Raw genomic sequence first — 21,258 nt, forward strand, 5'->3', positions numbered from 1 at the left:
GTTGACACCCACTTCTCATATAGGCTAATTTGCAGATTTAGAAAAAAGCTCATAACTTCTAAAATAATAAATATTTTGGAACACAATTTTCACTAGCATTATCAGTGTGACAACACCTATTAGACTAGTTAGGTGTAAAGGATCTGCCAGACACAGCTTCTGTGTCGACGCCTGTGGTTAGTCAGTCTGCACCTGCTCCTAAGTCTGATAGAGTGACTCCTTCTTCTACCACTCAGGCTGGGAGGCTGAGGAGTGGGAGAGCCTATCACAGCCTGGCCAGATGGAGCTACCTCCTGCCCTTGTCTATTTATACCTTCATTTCCTGCTTCTCCTTTGCCTGTGATTCTGTTTGTTTCCTGGCTCTGCTGCTGCTTGTACTATTTGTCCTCTGCTTCATATTGACCCTGGCTTTACTGACTACTCTCTTGCTCTGCGTTTGGTACCTCGTACACTCCTGGTTCTCGGCTCGTTCACTACTCTTGTGGCTCACGGTGTTGCCGTGGGCATCTGGCCCTTTTCCCTTAGCTTCTTTGTACCCTTGTCTGTCTGTCTGTCGTGCACATAGTGAGAGTAGGGAACGTCGCCCAGTTGTACGCCGTCGCCTAGGACGGGCCGTTGCAAGTAGGCAGGGACTGAGTGGCGGGTAGATTAGGGCTCACCTGTCTTCCTCCCTACCCCGTCATTACATTAGGAAATTGGGATTACTAAACTAATGACAGATACTCTGTAAGTCCTGCTTCCGGCATGGCTTAATAGGTGTGCAAAGATGGTAGACCTGAGGGTCTAAATTAGCCCAGGCTTCCATGATGACAATCGGCACCCGCCATTATGTCACAGGGAGGGGCCTGATGGCAGGTCAGAGGGGGTCGCCGCCCCTCAATCTAACATCTTAGATGCCACAATCACTATTGACCACGGCATCTAAGAGGTTAAACAAGCTGGTTCCTGCTCGTTACACTAAAGTATCAGCTGTAAGATACTGCTGACATGCTCATTCTATGGAGCAGGCTCATACTGTCTGCCAACTCCATCCTCGACCTCCGCCGTATATATACAGCGTATGTTGGGAAGGGGTTAAATGATCAGAATGACTTACGGTATACTATAATCATTATTTCTATCCATCTATTTGTCTTATTATACATTTAGCATTAGAGTCAAAGACAATACAAGTTGAAATTACATCTGCAATAGATCATGGAAGTGAAAACAATGAAAAAAAGGAAAAGGTAGAAATTCACTACATAAGAAATAATGTATTTGTGTAAAAATTATTTGGCAGATTTTTTTTTCATTTTTTTTTTTAATGTAGGCATCCTGAATGGGAAAGGGCTTGAATTAAGAAGTGATGAGCTTTTTCTTAGCAAAGTAAGTAAGTTCGTTTTACTAGGCCGAAAGGGCACGTAAGAGCCTCTATAAGGTGACACCTCTGGCACCACTTATGTAAATATGATTGTCTGAGAAAATCTAACTTGAGCGATCACATTTGTGTTGGCACTACAGATGGCTGTTGGCACTAAATATTGTCCCCTTTGGCCAACAATCTGGCCTATGTATGGCCAGCTTGACTACCTTCCCAATGAGCTAACAACCTTATATCTAACTTAACACTGAGCTGCTGCAGGACTTTGACATTGAGAGAAATGCGGCATAGCCAGACTCAGCCAAACTAAGACAACGGGGCCACTGTTGTTCTCTTTACCAGGATTGTGGAATGTTTTGATCTTGGCATTGTGAAGATCCAAGCAAGTGAACCCCCACAATATAATCTTTATATACCTGGAGATTGTGAATAATAAGAGGATTAGGGCAACTACAATGTTATACTTGTTTATGGATACATGTGATGTATATCATAACACATACTGCATGCTTGAATAAATCATCATCATGGCAAGATGGACAGAAATCTAAATAATGTTCAGTTCACATCTAATTTTTCAGGCATGTTGGAGTTATACATGTATTCCCCCGATGTATGCCTCCAAGATATACCACCGTATGGCCAATGACGTCCATTGTAAAGATACATATACCACTTGGTAGACATTTTTTTAGTTATTAAAAAGTTGTGCCGACGCATACCGGCACAGTGTATGCCAAAAGACACTTATTTGGGCACATGAAAGTATACGTCAGGAAATACTCCCGGAGTATACCTCTGACATGCCTAAAAAATTAGGTGTGAACCGTGCCTAAGCCTGCCGCAATGCATGAAATATGTCGGCATACAACTTCGCACATTACCGAAGCAAAAGACACATATAGTGAAGGTATTATGTAGGTTGAAATAGATACAAGCATGATGAAATGGCTCTTGTCTCTTGCTATGGAGGTTCCTAGATGGTTACACTGATCTTCAGTTTAGCTAGCAAGAGAGACAAGTGTGAAAAGAACTCGTGTCATGGCTTTGTTTGACAAGCGTCTTAAGACCTGCTGCCTTTGTCTCCCTCTGCAACTATACTATGGCCCAGTATTTGTATGGGAACCATACTATAATACAAGCGCCTTTTTGTGTGAAAGCTTTATACAAAGGGGTGAAAGAGCAAATCAAATTATTGTCTATGACTAAAACTAGATTCTTTATATTCTGTTTTATTACCATTACCCATCACTGGAAATAAGGGACCGAACCCTGAAAAACAGCCCCAGACCATTATCCCTCCTCCACCTAATTTTACAGTAGGCACCATATATTCCAGTAGGTAGCGTTCTCCTGTTAGCCACCAAACCCAGATTCATCCATCAGACTGCCAGGTAGGGAAACGTGATTCATCCCTCCAGAGAATACGCTTCTCCAGAGTCCAGTGGCCACGCAATATACACCCCTCCAACCGACACTTGCCATTTCGCATGATGATTTTAGGCTTGTGTGGGGCTGCGGGTAGATCACAGACGGGTGCCGGAAGATCACTGGGCTTCCTTAGAGAACATGACACAAATTTAGCAGCTGCTGTGTCCCCTCTCCCTCCTGCATGGATGTCATAGGGTGCGTTCACATATATCAGATGCATCAGCATCAGTTTTTTTGTCTCTCAAGTGATTACAACTGATGCAAAAACTGATGCATAACTGTATCAGTTGCCATCAGGCTTTTTTAAAAATTTTTACTAAAAAACCATCAGCTGTCAATGGTTGTCGTTAGTTTTTATCTGTTTTTACCACAATAGTCCACCAAATAGGTAGTCCAGGGGCTGAAAATGTTTCAATTTTATCAGAGTGGTGCATAGTTTGTGATAGATTGGATACATGATAGATTAGATACATGTTGTGCACTTGTCATTTCACAAAACACCTGACGTGATCCTGGCATGTCAGGGCTCTCCTCTGCTCTGTTTTGCATCCCTTCTGTGTTCGTGTTTCCGATTTTGACGGACGATTGTCACCCGTTTTGTATCTGTTCACTGTCTGTTTTGAAAACGGATGAATTTTATTTGTAGATAGTGCCAGACTGCCCTCTGTAGATAGTTCCACACACCCACTGAAGAGAATGTCCCAGTGCCCCCTGTAGATAGTGCCACAGTGCCCTTTGTAGATAGTGCCACTGTGCCCTCTGTAGATAATTCCACAGTGCCCTCTGTAGATAGTGCCACACAGCCCCCTGCTTGAGAAAGACCCACACCTGGGTGGAACCGTCGCTTCTGTAATGGTGAAATAAATTTTTTCCGCTTTTTTGATACTTTAAACGCGTGCTGCGGTTCTTCTTGGATTTGTAATTATAGAGGAGTTGGAGTGGCTACGGCTCGACACCGCTTGCACAGTATGAATATACTTTTGAAAATTGTTCTCCATAGTCTTTGGACTGTGATGTGCTGCTTATTTCCTTTTTTCCCCCCATGTAGATAGCACCACACCCCCCTGTAGATAGCGCTATGTCCATATAGATAGCACCATTAAGGCTCCCTCTAGGAGTGGAATCCCCACCAAGAGTGTTGCGACGCTCTGACAGGGGGATTCTGCTCCTAGAGGGAGCCCCTGACATTACTGTCCATATATAGACTTTGACGTAAGGGGCTCCTCATGGCCTATGCTCTGGCTGGGAACCGCTCCTAGTGAGAGCCCCAACGGCACTATCCACAGGGTAGGATAGTGGCGCTATATATAGGGGAGGCGCTATCTACAGAGCGTGGGGGTGGCACTATTTACAGGGGGCTGGGTGGCACTAAGCTTTATGGCGCTGGTGCTACTGACACTCTGGCCGGGGATTCTGGTCCATGAGGACCCCTGACATCACTGTCCTCCATGAGCGGAATCCCCAGCCAGAGCGTCGGCAGCCCCCGGCGTTCATCGAATTACTGAAGGCTGGCATGGACATGATAAAAACGAGAACTGGAGGATAAAAGGGGGGCTGGAAAGCATGATAGGTGGCTAGAATTAAGGGGAGGGTAGCAAGGAGTGGCTGGAAAGGGGGGACTGCATACAGTTGTGGTAACACTGGATGCTTGAGAATTTTTTTTTAATTTTATCATAATAGATCTTCTAAACATTCTCTGTCGTTGTGGAAGATCTTTACATCTCCAATGTTGCCAACGTTGCCTGCTCCTGTCTTAGACGCTTGTTTCACAATCATAGCACGTACAGATGAACAGGGCAGATATAGCGAATTTCACAAACTGACTTGAGACAACCTATGACAGTGTAAGGCCAGGTCCCCACATAGCGTAAACGCCACAGAAAAAAACGCAGTGTAAACGTTAATAAATTGACCCGCGGTGCGGAATTTAATACCGCAGCATGTAAATTTATGCTGCGTATTCATTGATTTTCTGCTGCGGGTTTCCCCATTCCCGTATTTGCAGCGTTTATGCTGCAAAAATCACAACGCTGGAAAAAAACAAACATACTTACCCAGAACGCCCTCCATCTTCATGGATGTATCCCATGTGACGCTGCAGCCAATCACAGACTGCAGCGTCACATGGCCTGAAAAGTCATCCAGGGAAGCCGGAGCGGATGTCAGAGGAGGGAAGGGGAAAGTATGTGCGCTTAATTACGCAGCGGAATTTGCGTCTGAAAAATTGTGACTTCCAAGTCGGATATGCTGCTTGGTTTTTATGCAGCGTATACATTCACTTGACAATAATTGTGATGAACTTACCATTACCCACAAGTATACAGTCATATTTCCAAATATCAGAATCATGGTAATAGTGGAGATTGTAAAGTATATATTTAGCATTATAGCTGCATGCAATGTATATATTGTGTGATGTAATTTAGTTATGTTCCAATTTCTTTGTCAAAAAGTGAGAAAAAGTGGATCGGAGAGTTCCCAGAAAGTAATTGAGTTGTACAGAGAAGGATCAAGAACAGCTGGTGATATCATGAGACAGCTCCATACATTTGTGGCAGAAGAGCTCTTTTATGATGGTGATATCCCTGAATTATCAAGACAAAGGTTCTGTCCCACAAGAAAAGACGTTGCAAATGTCATCGGAAAATTGAGACAAGAGGGACGTAATTTTTTATTGGATCAAAGAAAAAAATTTATTTAAAAAAAATATCCGAACCAAATGAGAAATATCATCAGCAAACCTCTTTCTTTTGCTACCAGGCATACTGGCAAATTGAAATCTTAACCCTTTCGGGACGTAGACATTTTTTTCTTTCTCATTTAAGTTTTTCACTTCTCGTCTTCCAAGCACCATAATGTTTTAATTTTTCCATCAATGGAGTGGTGTGAGGGCTTATTTTTTGCAGGAGGAGTTGGAGTTTCTATTGGCACTATTTAAAGTTCTTCGGTGGGGTAGAATTGGAAAAAAATGTGATTCCTCCATTGTTTTTTTAGTTCGTTTTTTACGGTTTTCACCGTGCGGCAAAAACGACATCTTAACTTTATTCTGCGGCTCAGTATCGGTGATATCAAACTTTTATATTGTTTTTTAAAATATTTCACTACTTTTACAAAGGATAAACTATTTGTTGAAAAAAATAAAATGTTTTGTTTCACCACATTCCAAGAGCCGTGACTTTTTTATTTTTTCGCCGATTGAGCTGTGTGGGGGCTTATTTTTTGCGGGACGAGATAGTTTTTATTGGTACATTTTTTTGGTGCATACACCTCTGCATACATTTTTTTTAGACCTTAGGTGACCAAAAAAACAGCAATTTTGGTGATTTACTTTTTTTTTTTTTCCAGGGTTCACCATGCGAGTTAAATGTCATATTGTAATAGTTCGGACTTTTACGGATGTGGCGATACCAATTCTGTTCATTTTTTTATTTTTTACATTATTTCAGAGGAAAAATGGGAGAGTTGTATTTTTTACTTTTAATATATATATATATATATATTATACTACTAATAACTTTATTAAGCCTTTTTTTACACATTTTATTAGTCCCCATAAGGGATTTGAACCAGCGATCGTTACACAATCTTTGAAGGCTTCTGTTAAGCAGGCAGGGCTTAACAGAGGCAGAGAGAAGGCAGACCTGAGGGCCTTCATTAGGCCCCTGGGCTGCCATAACAACCATTGGCACCCTGCGATCACATCGTGGGGGGGGGGGCGATGCGCCATCGGAGAGGGCTATCCCACTTTCTAACGAATTACATGCTGCGGTCGCTATTGACATCTAAGGTGTTAAACCGCCAGGAACAGCGAAAAACGCAGCTCTGTTCGTCGTGGGAACAAGGCCTAGGTGAGTACAATTAATTTTTTTGGGGGCGCTGTCTACAAGGGGGAGGTGGGGGCTATATGGGTAACACTTTTCCCTTTGGGGTTCATTTCTCTTTGTATTACATAGGCTTTATTTATCATTGATGATAATTTTTGTATTAGGGACTTTTGCTCTCCATCTACCTTTACTTAATAGCGTCTTTATTGACATTGTTTTGCGCTGTATATAAGATTCTTTATATGAAATCATATACCTGTTTATGACATCAGAGTGGCCCTCCATTTTTCTGTATTTCTTCCAGTCTGTGTGTGTGTACTCCTATTTTAGATTAATATTTTTCATACTTTTATTGATTACTCTTGGTCCTCCATGTATTTTCTTTTTTTGGTGTTTACTCGTTTAACATGGTTAAAATTCGTAGCCAATATTTAGAAGGCCCAGAAGTTTTTCTTTGCAGAAATCTAAAAGCTGAGACGGCAAAACTTAGAACGAAAGGGTTGTGACGCTAGGCTACTGTAAGCGCTATAATCCCTTTTCAATAGAGTCTGTGATCCTGTTTTAGTTCACCACTAAAGGGATGCTATCAGTTAGCCAAACACTGGCGGGATCCCTTTGGGAGTCCAAGCTCTTAGATCCCGACCACTGAAGGCATCTTAGCCACCTGACAGAAGATTTCAATAACTTTTTATTCATACAGTGATTAAGCATTATTTACACAAAACTGGGAAAACCTCTTTAAAGGTATGTTCACACAGAGTATTTTGGCGCTGTTTGTGACGCGGAAACCTTGTCGTAAACCGCGCGAAAAAATACCCAAAATCACCTCAGATTGATTTCAATGGGAGGCAGAGACGTTTTTTTCCCGCGAGCAGTAAAAAATGCTTGCGGGAAAAGGAAGCGACATGCCCCATCTTCAGGCGTTTCCATCACTGACTTGATGGGAAGCAGAGAAAGTGGTTTTCGCTGCGTTTTTTGCCAGCGGTGCTCAATGGCTACGGCCGAAATACGCCGCGAAAAACGCTGCAAACCGCGTGCAGGCAGGTCAAAATCTGCCTCGAGGCAGATTTTTCCGCCTGCAAAAAAACTCTGTGTGAACAGGGCCTAAAGGCTATGGACACTTGTGACATGGTAAAAAAATATATCATTTTCACATATGTTAGTTGTTACCTAGATTTAAAAAAAAGTTGCATTCAGTTTCAGGATGCAAACTTGATTCATATTCAGACCCCCAGATATTTAGTTTGCAACTTGCTCCTAGTTTCAGACACTTCTCATGTGGACGTGTCCCTCCCGATAATACATGCTGGATGTGAAGTCAGTATGCTGCTGTCTTCACTAGCTCTCATGTATCAGCACAGCTTCATTCCTGTATTGTCTACAGCCAATGAGGGATCTCTTCTGATAGACAATAATGCTGAGGAGCGTGTTATTCCCCCTAAGGCTGGCCTTAGGACGGATCGCGCCCCATGTGAAATGATCTTTTGGTGCCCCATCCGCATCATAAAAAAAATGCCCCATATTAACTGGTTCCCGACCGCTGGCTGTATATTTACGGCCAGCGGTCAGGGTCCTTAAAACCCGAGCCATAGACTTTTTACGGCTCGGGTTTTAACTTGCTGCCCGCGCGATCGGGCAGCTGAATGTCGGGTCGCCGGCTGTCAGTGACTGCCGGGGACCCTGAGGAGAGGATAGAAGCAGCTTTCACTGCTTCTGTCTTCTACGATGTGTTTTTACACAGCGTTCAATGAACGCTGTGTATAGGAATAGAGACAGCAGAAGCGGTGCTGTCTCTATTCCTCCAGGTGATCATGTGACAGGTCACATGATCGCCGGGTCCCGTTAGTGACAGACTGCTGCTGGGTCTTACAAGACCCAGCACAGCCCTATTAGTGACAATCGTCACTATGAGAGGGCTGATTTCCCCTGTAACTGGGGCTGCTGTGCATCTCCAGTTACAGTGGAAAAACATGGTGTAAAAGAAAGAAAAAAAATATATAAAGTTCCTCAAAGGTCTTTTTTGACCTTTGGGGGACAGACCATAGTAATAAAAAAATAATAAAGTAAAGTGCAAAAAAAAATTAAATAATAAATACACATAAAATACCCACCCCAAAAAAACATGTCCCCCCCGCCAATCATTGTTGTAACGCTAGCGCTGACCCAATTACCCTAATATAGACATGTAATATATTAAAATTTACGGTAGACAATGAAGATCACAAATAAAAGGTCTATTTTAGGTTAAAACTATGTTATTACCCCATAAAAATAGCTGAAACGTAAAAAAGCTTATTTTTTTACTATTATTTTCAAACTTTATGAATAAAAATTCTAAAATCGCAAAAAAGGTGTGTATAAAAACGATAAAAAAAGAAACCTGCATTGTCTACGGAAAAAACGTCGCAAAAATCACGTCGTTAGCCCAACAAATAAAAAAGTTATAGCCATTTAACTAACACGTGCTAAAAATGGCTAAACGGTGTCTGGTCCTGAAGGCGCAAAATAGCCCGGTCCTGAACTGGTTAAAAAGTATAATGCCCCATTAGTGCCCCCCATACAGTATAATAATAATATTTAATAATACCCCTAAGGCTGGCCCTTATTCCCCCCCTACGGAGTGTGTGAGTACTCTCCTCTCTCTCTACACCAACGGTCAGCAGCCTATGGCACATGTGCGACAAATAGCATGCGGGACATGTTTGCCTGGCACGCTGAGTCCTAAGCCCCGCAAATGCTCTCCAGCCCAAATCAAGCCCTATAGTGCCCGTATGGCTCTAGCCAACATCACCAGTTATTTCAGGGCCAGCGAACACAAATAGCTTGCATAGGATCTCATTAAAGAAACCAGTGACGTCAGCGCAAGGCAAGGGGACGGTGTTTGACCTGGAATTAGAAGCCAGTCTCATGTACGTAGGGCAATTCTATGAACGGCGGCTGTCGCCCCCAATACAACATGTCCACTCATCCTTTAAAAGCCACATGAGCCTTGCAAGCCACAATAAGTGAGCTTGTCTCTGAGCGGCTGTACCTTTTTTTTAACATTTCTGTTTGAGCAGATCTCACACATGAATCCTCAGCCCCTCATGACGCAGGCTTACTGCAGACCACTGTGAGGCCTGTGTTCAGCTCAGTCACCTTGTATGCACCACAGATGGATCATCTATGCAAAGAAAGTCAGGGGCAAGGGTCACACTGAAATGTAAATTTAATAAACTGATTCATTCTTTTTATGTCACATACGTGGTAACAGTTTGTGTTACATGACTTTCATGTTGCATGGCACACTGAGTGCTTCAAAAATGTCAAGGATAGGCACAATGAATAAATGAGACCACAACCTATAAGGTTTTGAAAATATATATATATTATTTGTATAAATGTGATAATATACAAGTTTCACTATAAAATGGTGTATCCTCGAAGAAACTGGTAATTTAAAAAAATAAAAGTGTTTTGGATCTATACATTAAATAGCATTAACCCAATGGGAATGAATGAAGTTTGTAACTTTGACATTTTTCTGTAAAAAAATAAAATAAATAATAAGATCAAATAAAGACATATGTACTTTTGAAATAAACTTAGTGTTTAAGCCATATATATATATATATATATATATATATATATATATATATATATATATATATATATATATGACATTCAAGAGACACAGGAGAAGTCATATAACATAAGATAAGGCGCTGCAATTTTGACTCCTGTACACATTAAATTGCCTCAACTGGAAATGAAGCAAATACACGCCAGTGTTATTACAGAAGTCCAAGAACAGAAGTCAATGTAGTAAGTAGAGAAAATAAAAATGTGTCCCCGACTCCTTAGATTTAGGAACAAGAAAGTGAAAACCAATAGAAAATACAAAAATTACAAGTGCAGAAATTATAAACCAAAGTTGAGTATAGCGTGGTTATTGGAGCAATACATCAAACCAGGTTATGTGTAACGTAGTGAAGTAGATGAATGTCACTGTAAGCAGTTTAATGAAGCAGTCACACCGAACACCCATGGGAGACAACCCTTACATGGGAGAGGAGGTCTCTGAGGCCTAGGGCGGTGACAGCTCTGTAGATTTATGGCTCAAGTAGTGTGGAGAGACTCCAGCCACCTGTGCCAGACTTTGGGCAATAACTCTGGACAGCCCCTACAGGAACATATGCTCTTATCATAGGATAAAGACACATTTACCACTAGAATTCGATCCTGGAGAGGGGACATCCTCTGCGCCATCCAGAATCTAGTAACACACTACCTTGCAAATAACAAATTTTTAAAAGAGGAAAATTCTATCAGTTGTTGAGGGGCAATACTCTGGACCAAGAACAGTAGACACATTTTGGGGTCTTCTGTAACCACTGTTCCCATGTTGTCATGAAGGATTTTTGTGACCTATAGGCCTTAATTTCAAGACAGTCCATTAGGTGGTGAAAGACTGTACCAAGAGCACCATAAAGTTTTGGGCATAAATATGGAAAATGCGGCTTGAATTTGTGCAATCTAGCGGTGGTGTAGTGTGCACGGTGTAGTATATAGAGCTGTGTGGCACATTCCCATTGTAAGGGGAAACCAGCTGTCTCCAGAGCCAAGTTCCATTGGTCAAGACTCCAGAGGTCAGCCTATAATCTGCATCTAGTGCCCTGGTGGGTGGGCACAGGGCATTTGTCTAGAAGGCCAGTGTTATAATATTAATCTGCAATTATTAACTATAAATTAATCTTAGAGTGAAGTGTCCTGAATTACACAGTTCTGAGAAAGGTCATTTCAGGAAACTTACTAAGACTGGCATTTCCTATGCCATTGTTAAAGTGAAGTACACTGGGGTGTAATGCACACCTCTTAAAAAATTTGGTGCATCTTTGGATATCCGTGCACTAGAAATAGAGTGGCATAGATTTGCACCATAATTTACACCAATATCTGGCATAAATAATGGAAAACCTTGGTTTGCGGGAAACCCCAACCATGCCGCTAAACTCCGGTAATTGTTTGAGACAGTTTTGAAAAGTGGCGAGAGTGAAATGTATAAAATTTTAATGCAAATATGACGTGCGCCAGTGTCAATTGTTTAATAAATTCACCCAATTACTTTTTAAAAATATTTAGAAAAAACTTTTGATACTGTAGTTAAAATAAAAACGCCATGTTATAACCTTTACATACATTAACAGACTTGATTTGTAAACCTTGTCTACAGAAATAGCTCCGCAGCTTCCACAAGTGACTATGTAGAAATATGAAGAGATATATAAGCGTGGCCAGACACATTATCTCTACAGGTTCATGTCTTAGTATTATAAGATATATAAATTAAAATGCACTTTGTTCAATAAGAAGTTCATGTCCCTTTAAATATATTGCTGCTTCTGTCACCATGGTAACTGCACTACTCAACAGCCAATAGGATTGCTGTATTTCAATTTGAAACAGAAAAAATGCCGTTATGGTCAGTCTGTTATATCTCAGCTGAGAGTGAAGACGGACGACTGCGACTACTGCGATTTCTCAGGTAAGATCCCGTAATATAATATAAATGACGGCTGATTTATCTCATCACACATATTCATGCATGTTATTAACATTTCATAATTAACAGATTCTCCAAAATATTCATTATTTACGTAAACCTTGACATGATAAGATAAAATGTTTGTGGGTGAAGCTGCGGCTGTTATTCAATGACTTCTCCACTTATCACATCTTGTATTTGGATGGATCCAGGGTCGGGATTCAGAATGTAACCACAGGTTCTTCCTCCATGGCGGACGACACACTTGTAGCACACAGAGAATATTATTCCTACTTCACTACATGAAATACAATGCTCCAAATATATCACATATTACTGGGGGACCTCAAATACCTTTATATGTAACAGTCAATAATATCCTGTACATTTCACCAACTTTGCCCATGCCCCAGCAATGCGCCTGAAAATATATGCCAGTGTCTCTCAATGTTTCTATGACGAGTACCCCATAGTGAAAGAAATTGGACCCACGTCCCCAAAACCTACACTTACTTTTTCGTTTTGAGCAAAATCTTACACTACATTACATTACCATTAAAGGCTATGAACACTTTTGAAGTAAATATTTTAATAAATCAATGTTTTATCTGATTTTAAACAACTTTTAAATTGATTTTTATTAAAAATACGGTTTGAATAAATCTTTATCCTCAAGAAATACTTATGTTTTGCAGTGTATTGTGTATTTTACCGGCTCCCATTATTCCCTGTTCCTGGCAGGGCTTATCATGAGTACCAAGATGGCAGACCCGCGGGCCTTTACTAGACGTCCAGGCTGCCATGACAAACATTGGCACCCCCCATGTCTAACGGCTTAGTTGCTATTAACTGTGGCATCTAAGTGGTTAAATGGCTGGGATCAATCCAGGGCATTAGTGCGAGGTGTCAGCTGAAATAGACAGCTGAAACCCACAGCGTATGGAGCGGGCTCAGCCCATGAGCCCATGCCATACATCTGTACCCTCATCATGTGGTACAGTTATGTCACGTTAAGGGGTTAATGAACAATACATTGGGTTGGGGGGCACATTGTATGCACTAAAGTGTGCAGCTTCTGAACGCTTCCTGCTGACTGTTTTATAGGATTTGGATACAACTCAGGAGGACATTTCATCACAGTGAAGATTGTGGTGAAGACCATGTGGACCGGACATTCAGCCAGCGTTAGATCAGGTATAATTCTTTACACTGGGGTGGCCGACCATTCGCTGTACTGTATGTTATCAGACGGGTCTCCACTGCTTTACTGGTTACCGGTGACCCCGAGCTCAGATTAATATAATATCAGATGACTGATAACCGACACCATGACATAGAATAGCAAGAAACATGGGTACAGGACTGCGATATGTAGATTCAGGGCCGCCATCAGGAATTTCAGGACCCCATACAGCCTAGGAGTCAGCCCCCCCGGTTGCTGGAATGGGGGGCAACAGAAAATTGCGGGAGGGGGGCAGGGGTAAGACACAAACTGAGGAGCAGGGTGGGGATAGTAGGGAGGCACCAACCAAGGGGGGGGGGGGGGGACTAGGTGAGAAGGATCTTTGTGGGTAGAAGAGAACTGGGGGGAACGAAAAGTGTCAGGAGGACCAGGGGGAGACGCAAACTGGCTGGGGCTCCATGGGTCGGGGGGCAACTAAAAGCTGCTGCCTGTATAGAGCACAGTCACTTACCAAGACGCTGTTCTGACTCCTGTAGGCTGTACGAACTCCCACTGACGCAGCATGTCTGGATGAAGTCTCTGCCTCACACACAGCATCCATGTTACCTGTGACTAGACCAGATGGCATAATTAACCCCTTAGTGACCAGCCCATTTTAGGCCCTAATGACCAAGATATTTTATTCGTTTTTCTATAGTCGCATTCAAAGAGCTATAACTTTTTTATTTTTTTTAGCTGTATGAGGACTTGTTTTTTGCGGGATTAGTTGTACTTTTTTATTAACTTTTATTAACTTTTTTTGGGGGGATTATAAAAAAAACTGAAATTCCGCCATTGTTCTATGCGTTTTTAAATTGACGCCGTTCACCGTGCGGCGTAAATAACATTTAACCTTTATTCTATGGCTCGGTACGATTACGGCGATACCACATATGTAGAGGTTTTTTTATGTTTTACGACTTTTGCACAATAAAAACACTTTTGAACTAAAATTATTTGTTTTTGCATCGTTGCTTTCCAAGAGCCGTAACTTTTTTATTTTTCAATTAATGTAGTGATTTTTTGGGCTTGTTTTCTGCGGGATGAGACGTAGTTTTGAATGGTACTGTTTTGGGGTGCATGGGACTTATTGATTCATTTTTATTATGACTTTTTTGGGGGGCAATGGAAAAAAATGTCAATTTAGCCATTGTTTTTTGCGTTTTTTTTTACGGTGTTCACCTTGCGGTTTAAATTACATATTAACTTTATTAATGGAGTCATTACGGTCGCGGCGATACCAGATATGTGTACTTTTATTTATTTTTTACACTTTTACTAAATAAAACCACTTTTTATGGAAATAAATGGATTATTTATTTTTTTACTGTAATTTTTATTAATAATCTTTATTTCACATTTATTATTTATTTCACTAGTCCCACTAGAGGACCTTACTGTGCGATCTTCAGATACCAGAGCATTATTGCCTGTCAGTGTAAATCTGACAGGCAATCTGTTAGGACGTGCCTCCGGCACGTCCTAACAGGCATATGTCCAAGGCAGACCTGGGGGCTTTTATCAAGCCCCCGGCTGCCATGACAACCCATCGGAGACCCGCGATTGCATTTGCGGGCCACCGATGGGTGACAGAGGGAGCTCACTCCCTCTGTAAACAAGTTAAATGCCGCGGTCGCTATTGACGGCGGCATTTAACGGGTTAAACAGCCGCGATCGGGGAGACCCGTGAAGGACTTAGACTAGGCTCACGTGAAAAGGCGTCAGCCTAGCCTAAGGCCCCTTAGTGACGAACGTGAAAAGGCGTATTGTTGGTGACTAAGGGGTTAATTAAAACCCTGAACCAGACCCCAAAATTAATTCAGACCCCAGACCAGAATAAGTAATTCTTACCTTTGCTTAGACTGAGGTAAATACTTACCACTCCTCGCTCCCGGGTCCTCTTTACTTCCATTGCCACTGTATTAAGATCTGGGCCTGTGGTGCGATGGCGCCAGAAGAAGACTGGACTGTGGAGTGAGGAGCTGTGAGAATTCCTATGTTATATTTTGGATTTGATTTGAATGATGGAAAACAAATTCAATAGATAACTGCCGAGCTCAAAATATTAATAACATTTAAAAAATTCCCTTTGTGTTTGTACCACTGTCTAAGAGGAGGAAAGCAGTGCCGGGGGGGGGGGGGGTTGGGGAGGGGATACAAGGCGACAAAGGGGAGACGCAAGGAGGCATGGGGGGATGCAAGTAGGCAGGGGAGTGGAAAGCAAGCAGGCAGGAGGGAGACGCAAGGATGCCGGGGGAAGATGCAAGGAGGCAGGGAGCACAGAAAAGACAAAGGGGATCTCTGAAGTAGCAGAAGCGAGACACAGCTTACATGCAGTGACGCACATCAAGACAGAAGAAGGGTGGACCAGCCAGGCACTTATCTCCAGCAGTCCAACTGGTTTAGAGGCAGGGGAACGGGTGGGGGAGTGGCCCCCACTCTGCAACTCGTGAGGGCCCATTTTATCAAAATTAATCTATATAGGCCAATTGCCGTGGGTCCACATCAATGCCTCAATACCGGCTGTGGAAAGCAGGCCTTTTTTTTTTTTTCAACATATTTGGCCTGGCCCCCGACGGCACTACCGCCAGTACTGCAATTTTGGCGGCCCAGTGTAGATTTATAGAATTGTATTCTAAGCAATGCGGGGGCTGGAGTATACAATAGACATCTGCCGCCCAGTCTACAGTAAATCTGCTGCTGAGTGTCCGACATCTTTTACATGCTGAAGTCCCGGCATTTCTTTTGTTTCCTGATCAGTGAGGATTTGTCCGTGGATTTATAACATTGGGTTTTGTGATGGTTTCTGTACCCATTGATGTTTAATTCCATTGTCTTATTTAATTCTTTTCAGCTTATATGAACATCACCCCGGAGGAACATCTCAGAAGACTGGCCTATTGTGTAAAGCTTCTCCCTTCACCCCTCTACAAGAAGGACGTAAGTGAGAATACAGGCAGAGGCATTTGACCGCTTGTGGCAAAAAAAGTGGCATGTTCTTTCTTTGAGCGATTTTTGACTCTAAACCTCCATTGAAATCAATGGGAGTCAGAAAAAAAATGTGTCGATTGTTTGAAGCGGTTTTTTTTCACCACAGTTTTTGCAGTTGTTTTATTTTATTTTTCTAAATCCCATAAGAAAAAGCGGCAAAATATGTAGCAAAAAATATTGACATTTCAAAATCTTCCTCCAAAACTTTGAATCAGATTTTTTCTGCCTGACAAAAACCTTCGTGTGAACTTACCCTTAGGCTATGTTCATATAGCATGATTTGCTTGGCTGGAACTGCTGCGAAATCCAATGCAGAATTATTCCTGCCGTAAGCAGGAAGATTCCTACTCCCATTCACTTCAATGGGAGGTTTGGGCGAAATACGCTAGCTGAAATAATCAGCTAGCGGGAAAAATAAGTGTCTCCTTCTATTAAAATGAGTGGGAGGCCAAATTATGCGGGGGAATGTGTGGCGGATTCCGCCACAAAAATTACGCCATGTGAACAGGGCCTTATAGTCTTTCTCTATTCAACCCCTGGTTCTCACATACAAAGACTGATTCAAAATACTGACCAAAATATTCAAGTGTGAAATAGGTCTTACACACACAACCCATTGATGTGACTGGGCACCGTGTAGTGATGCTGCAAAGAAACTGAACACTTAGGGGGGATTCACACGAGCGTGTATTCGGTCCGTGCGGGCCGCGTGGTTTTCACGCGGCACGCATGGACCAATACAAGTCAATGTGGCAGTACAGACAGTCCGTGCTTTTTGCGCAGCGTTTGTCTGCTGCGCAAAAAGCGCGACAGGTTCAATAACTCTGCGTATTTCGCGCATCACGCACCCATTGAAGTCAATGGGTGCGTGAAAATCACGCGCACCACACGGAAGCACTTCCGTGGGACGAGCGTGATTCGCGCAACAGCAGTGAAAAGGATGAATGAAAACCGAAAAGCACCACGTGCTTTTCTGTTTCCGAACATCCAAACGGAGTGTCTTTGCGATGAGCGAAGCCGGACAAGCGTACCGAACTTCACCGGGTTCGGCCAAACTCGTTTTGGCCGATCCCGGCAAAAAAATTATCGGTACGCGACGTCAGGAGATAGTCACTGTCCATGGTGCTGAAAGAGTTAAACTGTTTCAGCACCATGGACAGTGACTTGCGATCCCAAAATACATTAACCTGTAAAAAAAAAACGAAGTTCTAACTTACCGATTACTCCTGTCTCCTTCCTGCAGTCCGACCTCCCGGGATGACACTTCAGTTCAAGTGACAGCTCCAGCCAATCACAGGCCAAGCACAGGCTGCAGCCAATCACAGGCTGCAGCGGTCACTTGGACTGCTGCGTCATCCAGGGAGGTGGGGCCCGATGTCAAGAGAGGCGCGTCACCAAGGACGCGTCACCAAGGCAACGGCCGGGAAGTTCTCGGTAAGTAGGAACTTTATCTTTTTTTTTTACAGGTTTTTCGCTGTTGTGTTCGGCATTCACTGTCGAGGGTGCTGAAAGATTTAGCTCTTTCAGCACCTTGGACAGTGACGGGCGTTGACAAGCCTCATCTCTATGATGCCGGCTGCGCGAAAATCACGCAGCCGCGCATCAGACACGCATGACACACGCAGCTGTCAAATGGTTTTTGCGCTCGCAAAACGCTGCGTTGTTTGCGCGCGCAAAAACGCAACGTTCGTGTGAATCTGCCCTTACTGCCAGATTTACCCACAGATTGCAGCAGATCGCAGGAGGCACCAGGGGGAGGAAACTTTGTGATCAGCATAATTTCAATGGACTCCTTCTAACTAGAAGGGATTGGTCAAAGGGGATGACACCCCAAGCAACATCCATAGGAGGGTTTATAGGAATGTCTGAATATACAACAAACTTATTGTCTTCTTAGCGTCTCATGCCGACCAGCCCAGAAGCCCAGAGAAAATATTTAATCAAAGAGGAAGAACAGCCTAAACCATCCATGGAAGAAAAGGAACAGCGAGAAAGAGCAAAGATCGTGAGAGAATTGTGCAAAGACCTGGAGGAAGTGCCAACCGCTGAAGAAAACAGCAAGACAAGACGGGAGAAGAGGAGATTCCGAGTGAGGACCATCAAAATGAAGAACAACACAAAAAGAAGCAGGATAAGGCAGAGTACCATCCAGCAACATGTCAACCAGTATATGAGAGGAAAGAGGAACATCATATGGACAATCCTGCTGAAACCTCTCTGCCGATGACATCATAAATGGCAATACTGGAAGATATAAAAAAACTACTAGTAATTAATAATAGCAGCATAATAAGAATATAGCGGCAGTATAATCATATTAAATATAACAGTAAAAATAGTAGCTATCATAGTTGTAAAGTAAAAACGTAGTAATAATATGAACAGAATAAAAGTAGCAATATAAGTAGCTATAACAACAGATTTGATCCAGGGTTCCAGGACTGATCGCCTTTTTCCGGGGTCAAGAAGGAATTTTTCCCTGTGTCACAAATTGGCTGAAAGTGTCAAGGGTTTTTGCCTTCTTCTGGATCAACAGCTACAGGTATAGGGATCTTAGTCATATTAATAGTAGGATAATAATAAGGATAGCATGAAAGTGATAATGATAGAAGTAATGTTAGAAGTAAAATAGACATAGTAGAATACTAGAAGTAGTACTAATAATAACAATAATACAAATTGTAAAATAATAATAGAAGTAGGGATAGAAGTAATAATAACAATAGCTGTAGGGTTTGATCCAGGGTTTTACTGATCGCCTTTTCCCGGGGTCAAGAAGGACTTTTCCCCCTGTGACACAGATTGGCTGAAAGTGTCCAGGGGTTTTCGCCTTCTTCTGGATCAACATTTTTAGGTATAGGGCTCTTAATTTTATTAATAGTGGGATAATAAGAAGGATAGCATAACAGTAATAATAACAGTATCAGTAGTAATAATAATAATAATAATAATAATAATAATAATAATAAATAGTCGTAGTAAGGATAATAAGAATAATAACATTAGCAGTAGGGTTTGATCCAGGGTTTTACTGATCGCTTTTTCCTGGGGTCAAGAAGGAATTTCCCCCCTGTGACACAGATTGGCTGAAAGTGTCCAGGGGTTTTCGCCTTCTTCTGGATCAACATTTGTAGGTATAGGACTCTTAATTATATTAATAGTAGGATAACAAGAAGGATAGAATAACAGTAATAATGTTAAGTAGCAGTAGCACTAATAATAATAACAACAGTACCAGTAGTAATAATAATAATAATAATAATAATAATAAAAATAAATAAATAGCAATAATAATAATAATAAATAGTAGAAGTACGGATAATAAGTATGATAACATTAGTAGTAATAATAATAATAATAACAATAATAATAATAACATTAGTAATAATAATAATAATAATAAGAATAAGAATAATAACATTAGTAGTGGTAATAATAATAATAATAATAATAATAATAATAATACTAGGGTTTGATCCAGGGTTTGACTGATCGCCTTTTACCGGGGTCAAGAAGGAATTTCCCCCCTGTGACATAGATTGGCTGAGAATGTCCAGGGGTTTTCGCCTTTTTCTGGATCAACATCTTTAGGGATAGGGACCTTATAACTAGTAATAATAAAATAGTAATATTAGAAATATAGGGCTCTTAATTTATTAATATATGGATAATAAGAAGGATAGCATAACAGTAATAATGTTAAGTAGCAGTAGCACCAATAATAATAATAACAGTAGCAGTAGTAATAATAATAATAATAATAATAATAAGAATAATAATAATAATAATAAATAGTAAAAATAATAATAATAATAATAAAAAATAGTAGTAGTAAGGATAATAAAAATAATAACATTAGTAGTAGTAATAATAACAATAATAATAATAATAATAATAATAATAATAATAATAATAATAATAATAATAATAATAATAATAATAGTAGGGTTTGATCCAGGGTTTGACTGATCGCCTTTTCCCGGGGTCAAGAAGGAATTTCCCCCCTGTGACACAGATTGGCTGAGAATGTCCAGGGGTTTTCGCCTTTTTCTGGATCAACATCTTTAGGGATAGGGACCTTATAACCAGTAATATTTTAATAATAATATTAGAAATAGGGCTATAGGGTAAAACTAGTGATAATTGTAGATATTAGAAATAAATTATAAATTATAACTAGAACTCGTGTATTGTCTCTTCTTTTGGAAGAAAAACATTTCATTTTAAAACATCCACATATTTCTCTTAATCCGTGTTCCCAATGGCTCCAGTTTTACATTAAATGAACCATATGAACATTTCTATGCATTCTATCCATCTATTGACTGATGCTGTTACTTTAAGATTCTGTTGAGTTATTGGCCGGTGTCTAGGTCTCTCTGGGAGTCAGTGATGACTGATCCCTACACAAACTCTAGGAACTACATCATCAAAATCTTCAGCACCCCCTTAATTGTATATCCATGGTCTGTAATAGGGCCTTAACAAGTGACCATGGGACTACATTACAAAGTTGGGGTCCCTTCTCCACCATGTCCACATCCAGGAGGTGATATGGGTTCGTGCTCACAGAGATACAGGAGGTAAGTGTATGTCCAAGTGAACCTACATCTGAGACGGCAGCAGCAGTAGTTGTCAGACCCCCCCCCCCCCAGTCAGTGATCTGTAGCTATTGGCATTAACATCACTACTGCCCCCGATCTCCACTACTGCCTGCCATGTATAATGTATTCTTATATAAATCAGGTTTATTACATACAGCTCACATGACAGCAAATAACATCAGGGTTGGGTTATGGTGAAAGTAAAGGAGGCAAGTGTCCTGGAGCCTCCACTCACGTATCAATCTTGTATAACACCCTCTTACCTTCTGCTCCAGCAATAGGCACACCGCCTACAGTTC

At 41.4% G+C, this 21,258-nt stretch overlaps 1 protein-coding gene across 1 annotated transcript; it reads left to right on the forward strand.

Moving 5' to 3' along the window:
• Positions 1-806: 806 nt before the first annotated feature.
• LOC142750337 (uncharacterized) lies at positions 807-20,116 on the forward strand. Its single transcript, XM_075859334.1, has 6 exons — positions 807-855; positions 1,313-1,368; positions 12,064-12,142; positions 13,247-13,336; positions 16,219-16,304; positions 18,253-20,116. The coding sequence occupies exons 1-6, from the start codon at positions 807-809 to the stop codon at positions 18,580-18,582; spliced, it is 690 nt and encodes a 229-aa protein (XP_075715449.1). The 3' UTR covers positions 18,583-20,116.
• Positions 20,117-21,258: the final 1,142 nt, after the last annotated feature.

This window comes from Rhinoderma darwinii, chromosome 3, assembly GCF_050947455.1.
Source record: "Rhinoderma darwinii isolate aRhiDar2 chromosome 3, aRhiDar2.hap1, whole genome shotgun sequence".
Lineage (NCBI taxonomy): Eukaryota > Metazoa > Chordata > Amphibia > Anura > Rhinodermatidae > Rhinoderma > Rhinoderma darwinii.